The sequence below is a fragment of the Zingiber officinale genome, chromosome 3B (genome assembly GCF_018446385.1).
Source record: "Zingiber officinale cultivar Zhangliang chromosome 3B, Zo_v1.1, whole genome shotgun sequence".
Classification (NCBI taxonomy): Eukaryota; Viridiplantae; Streptophyta; class Magnoliopsida; order Zingiberales; family Zingiberaceae; genus Zingiber; species Zingiber officinale.
The window spans coordinates 35,811,904-35,817,903 of record NC_055991.1 but is presented as its reverse complement, the minus strand read 5'-3'; the positions used below and the strand labels follow the sequence as shown (position 1 = coordinate 35,817,903).

The window sequence follows — 6,000 nt, the reverse complement described above, 5'->3', positions numbered from 1 at the left end:
CCTTAACTCCTAGACCAAAGTTACATTTGATTGCTTGAGGACTCCTAATGATTGTGATGGTTCCTCTTCCTCTTCTTTACTGAGGTGCAGTCTTTAAAACAGAAAAATCAAGAACTGTGAGCTCAAGTTGTCTTAATGGATCAATGGATGAATCAGTTGATGGTCGTTAAGGAGCAGAGGAGGGCTACTAATATAATGAGCAAAGGAGCGTTGAGGATGATTAAAGGAGAGTTGATCATGAGGCTCTCATGGCTGATGAGTAGAGGAGGGTTACAATTGATTGTTTGAGAACTCCTAGTGGTTGTGATGGTTCTTTTTCCTTTTCTTCTATTGAGGTGTAGTCTTTAAAACAGGAAAATAAAAAATTGTGAGCTCAAGGTGGATGACCACTAAGGAGCATAGGAGGGCACTTGATGAGCAAAGGAGCATTGAGGACGATCAGAGGAGAGTTGATCATGAGGCTCTCATGGCCCATATATGAGCGATCGTGGCTAAATTCACCCAAACCCAGACACCACATGACTCAAGACCCATCAGACCGTAGTGATTAGCTTTTTCTGAGTTTTGTTCAATTACAACATAGTTTTTTATTTATCATACATAAACCATGCAAAATATATTTATTTTATTTTAATATTCTAATCTACTCATTTCTAACTTTCATATTACTATATATTTTAGGAGTCCTGACCTATTGACATATTGATGATCATTATCATTTACTTATTTTTATCTATGTATCAAAATTAGTTATACATATATATAATTTTTTTTAGTTATATATAAATTTGATATAAATCTTCATATTTGACTTTATGTAGGATTCTATTACTATTTTATATATGGATGTATTCATAGTAAGTATTTATATATGGATATTTAGATAGTTTAGTTTTTTTTTATTATTGTGATTTGTTTAGATTTTGTTTAATTTGTTTTAGATGCTTTGTGATTATTCGATACTTAAATACTTTCTAATTTGTTTTCATAATTTAGTATGTTTGTTTTTATGAATGTTAGTTCATTTGTGTTTGTAATATTATGAATTATAATAAGTATATGTATGGATTGTTAAAATGTATTTTTATGTGTAGATTGTGTGAAATGTGATTGTACGAATATGAAATGTGTGATAGTTTCTTGTATTATGAAATTATAAACATGGCAAATCCTAAATATAAATGTTTCATGGATTTTTTTTAAAATTACCGATGAAATTAGTATTCTGTCAGTAAATATCGAAATTTTTACCAACTAAAACTCTATTTCTGTCAATAAACATCAAGTAATCATCAATGGAAACAAAGTTTCTATTGGTAATATTTGCTACAGAAATTAAATTTTTATAGTAAATTTTACCGACGAATCTTAAATTAAATTCTGTCGATAAAAGAGTTTACAATGAATCAATTTCTGATAAATTATTTTTCATCGTGATTCCATCTCTAAACCACTTTATTAATATAATTATAACAGAATATTTCATCGATAATCCTGATTTAACTTTATGATTTTCATTTGTTTTTTATTTAAAAAGAAGTATATATCTTAGTTATTTAGTTAATTAAAAGGAGGAGGAGTTATTGTCTTTTACATTGCAAATTACAATACATATCATATCACATAGATACTTTGTGCCTCAAAATTAAGATACAAGCCTCAGTTACTAAGATTGTAAATGTGCATCGTTTTTTTTTTTTCTTTCAGAAAATCAATTATGAATACTAAGGAAGGAAAACAAAAATCCAGCAAACTATAAGTAAACGGCTTCTTATACACGCGAGGAGAACAACCACAGCGTTACCTCGGGAGATCTCGTTTTTAGATGATCTGTCGTTTATATAGTCTCAAGCTCGCACTTGATTCAGTGCCGGATGCAGCCGGCCATTGGAGGTTCATAGTACGGCGGCGCCGACAAGAATTCCCAGAAGTTCTCCAACAGCTGTGCGTCGAAGCCCCCGCCGAATACTTCGCTCGGAGCCACCAAACTGTTGCAGGGATCCACTGACTTCGACGTCGTCGTCGTCGACCCAGACAAAGCCGGCGGCGGTTCGGCGACAGAGGCGGCGGAGGAGGAGGAAGCGATGGCGTCGACGTCGGAGTCCCGGCCGGTGAGCTTCTGCACGAGGGCGCGGAAGGTAGCGGCGCTGGCGGTGACCCGCATGGGGTTGGAGATGTAGACGACCTTGACGGGCTTCTTCTTGGCGATCGACCGGACGAGGCACTTGCGATGGGCACTAAGTATTTCCTCCATGTGGCTGATCGAGAGGAGAAGGAAGGGAGTTGGGAGCTTTATAGAGGCTGAGGTTGTGCCGTCGTCGCCGGAGCTTTACAGAGGCTGCTGCTGCTGCTGCTTCCTGGAAGCAATATAATGAGAGAGATTCATTAATTGGAAGGAGATCAAACTATGAAAGCAAAGAAAAAAAAGGGCATTTTTGTCAAGGAGTGGACAAATCGAGAGGTGTAGAACAATTAATGATTAATTGTTGCTGCGTGGCGTTGCGTAGCGCAGCGTGGCGTGACCTGCCTTCCAGGAAGATCAGTATAGCTTGGGGATGATGGCGCCATGGTCATCGGACCCGCCTTGACGTACTAAAAGGTGATCATATTAATTATTAATCAATTGGTTACTTTGAATTATTATTTCTTTATCACGGGTCGAATGCCGATTTTCTCAAGCATGTGTCAAGTGGCCGATTAATCAAGCTAGCTAAGTCGGTCTATTGAACTGGTCAAGTCAAAGTAGGTTCGGTTGGATGGTTGTTAGGCTAGTTATATTAAGCTCGATGAGCCAACTATTAGGCTAATATGAGCGTAAAATTAAACATGTAAAACTACTGGGAGAGTTAAACCGATGAAACTTGATGATTGTGGCATAGTAGTCATATTGATTAAGCTAAATTAGCAACCAATTTTGAATTGAAATAATCAAACGTGTGTCTTAGAACCATATACATTGAACATATAATTACATTAACTAGTTGATATATTAGGTTAATAAGAAAAAGGTAAACATGCGTTGAAGAATTATTTAATTCTCTTTTTCATTTTCCTCTTAATTCTTTCCTATTCCGATCCATTCATTCTTTTATTGCTACTGTTGCGTTGTGAAACTTTGTAAGACACGTATTTGTTAATTATAAGAGATGTTTTAGCTTCATATATAAGTGGTTTAAGTTGCAATAAACCCATCACATGGGATCGCACGAATGATATCTACGTTGTCCTTTTGGATGGGTCTAGTGGTTAACGCATGAGGTATTGTCATAATAAGGTCTGGGGTTTGAATCTCGACAAAACCGAGGTAAATACTTCCTTTATATGCTAGTCAATATTCCAAAGATTAGTAGTCGTCCCGTGATTTACCTCCTCCGTATTGATCTTAGAATGAATTGATGGGGGTGCTAGGACGAAACGTATTCATCTTTTACCACAACGAACGAATGATGTCCACGTTATAATTTGGGCATAAATTTTAAAATGATTGTGTGTGGTACATAAAAGTATCATTTATATAAAAAATTAAATGAATATAATTCGCATCTTTTTTAAAAAAAACTAAAACACATGTTACAATTAAATAAAAAAACATATTCAAGTTATTATTTTCTTTAGATTATATAATTTATATTATATAATCTATTAAAATTATTTATTTATATCTTTAGGATAATTTAGTCTTTTACCTTTTCAGTATAGGATTTAGATTTAGTCTTTTACCTTTTCAGTATAGGATTTAGATTTAGTCTTATAATTAACTATATAAATATCTTATACTCTTTATTTCTTAATCAATTTTGGATTTAATAATATGATTAGTTTTTTCTTTTCTTGATTTCTACATATTATCAGAGCGAGGTTCTCCTTCTCTGACCTAATTTTTTTTCTACCGCCCTCTATTATTTCTTCCTGTTACTGCTGCCGTCTCCTACTACTGCTGTTGATTTCAGCGTCGTCATCTATTTTCTGTCCTGCTTCTATCGATTTAGGCACCGACGTCTTGTTCTGTTGATTTTGGCGCCATCATTTATTTTTTGTCCTGCTTCTATCGATTTCGACACCGACACCCTATTCTGCTGATTTCGGCACCGACGTCCTGTGCTGCCAATTTCGGTGTCGATGTTCTTTTCTGCCGATTTTAGTATCGATGTCCTATGTTGCCAATTTCGGCACTGACGTCAGTTTTTGCAAATTATACAAATGTGTATTCTTATAGTTTAGTTATTCTGAGAATTATTCATTCTATCATCATGCCTGGTCGTGCAGATGCTTCATGGAAATCTGATTCATTTATGTTTGAGCAGTTTCGATAGTTCCTTGCTTCACAGCTCTCTGCCATATCAGCTTCCTCTTATATAAGTTTGTCATCGTCTGGTATTTCAGATATATCTTTGTCCTTATGGATTTTGGACTCAGGTGTCTCCCATCATATGTCATCCAATTTGTCATCTTTTATTTTTTTTCTCCCAGTTCATCTATATCTATTGTGACTGCTGATGGTACTCCTATGTCATTAGCAGGTGTTGGTTCAATTGTTACATCTTCTTTATCTCTTATAACTAATGTTTATTATATTTCAAGTCTTACTCTAAATCTTGTTTCTGTTAGTCAATTATGTGAGTCTGGATACCTAGTTTCTTTTTCTTCATCCAATTATTATGTTCAGGACCTGCAATCTCAGAGGCTAATTGGGACCGGTCATAGACAAGGAGGACTCTATGTTTTAGATCAACTCAAAAGTACCAGAAGTTGTAGCTTCAAGTGTGGATTTATCATCTTTTCATTTGAATCGTTCATCTTTTGATTTTCATTTGTGGTACTCCCGTTTAGGTCATGTTTCAGCGTCTCGTTTGCAGTTTTTAGCTTCTACAGGAGTATTAGGACTGATCCGGATATGTGAAGAGGTCAAAGGTAATTAAGAGGAAGGAGAAGGGCATTTTTGTAATTGGATGTTTAGGTTTCTTTGGGGGATTAAGGCAAGCACGAGAGAAAAAAAAAAGGAGGGGGGGCTCGCGTTTTGGGAAGGGGCGCCGCCAGGGAGAAACGGAGGAGGGGGAAAGGGTTTTTTCCGCCGCCAGCCAAGGAAGGAGCTGCCCCTTGCGTACTTCGCCGGCGCCTGACGTAGCCATCGACCGCCGCATACCGCCGGTCTCCATCTCTTCTCCCCTCCATAGAGGGGTGGTTTTCGAGGGAGCCGCCATCAAGCACAGGGAGGGGGGCTGCTGTGTCTTCTCCACGCGGGCATCACCTCAGAGCCTGATCAGCGCCGCCCTGGTAGGCTCCGTCCCCGGCGACCAGCGCCGCCCCAGCGGACGCCGTCCGCAGCGACCAGCACCGCCCCAATGGGCGCTGTCCCAGCGACCAGGGCCGCCTCAAGCTACTGTTGTCGCGGCCATCCTATCACGCCAGCGTTCGCCGACACTTCCAGCTGTTATTGCCGCCTCCAGTGACTGTGGATATAGCCACCGGCACCTCCAGGCAGCCATTGTCACCTGCCGGCAGCCACCACTACCTCCCCCTGCGGTCACAACCGCTGTCTTCAGTGGACGTTGGTATCCTTAGGGCAGCCACCGCCCACGCATTGTTTGTTCGCTTCGACCTCCGAGCCGAGATGGGGTTTTGGCCATAGAGTCGTGTTGTGTTTCGCTATTTATATTGTTATTTTGCTTGTGAGTTATTCGTATCATCTGGCCTGCGAGCCACCGCCATATATCGGCCTGTGAGCCGTTGCATTGTTCCGGGCCGCTGCGACTAGATTAGCGACGCGACCAGCTCATCCATCCATCCGAGGGCGCCCCCTGGGCCAGGGTACGTTCTCGTACTCGATATCTGTTTATTTTACTACTATTCTGCTATTATCTGGTTACTCATACATTTGTGGGATTCGCCTCGAGCATCGAGGTACCAGAGACCGGGGGAACCCGGTCGCTGGATACAGGTACAGTTGACCGGAGGAGGACTTCAGACGACTTGGTCAACGCAGTGGACAGATCATCAACC

At 39.5% G+C, this 6,000-nt stretch overlaps 1 protein-coding gene across 1 annotated transcript; it reads right to left on the bottom strand.

Annotated features, from left to right (window-relative positions):
• Window positions 1-1,564: 1,564 nt before the first annotated feature.
• On the bottom strand, window positions 1,565-2,430 carry LOC121968204. The gene has a single exon (XM_042518672.1). The coding sequence runs from the start codon at window positions 2,252-2,254 to the stop codon at window positions 1,865-1,867; it is 390 nt and encodes a 129-aa protein (XP_042374606.1). The 5' UTR covers window positions 2,255-2,430; the 3' UTR covers window positions 1,565-1,864.
• Window positions 2,431-6,000: the final 3,570 nt, after the last annotated feature.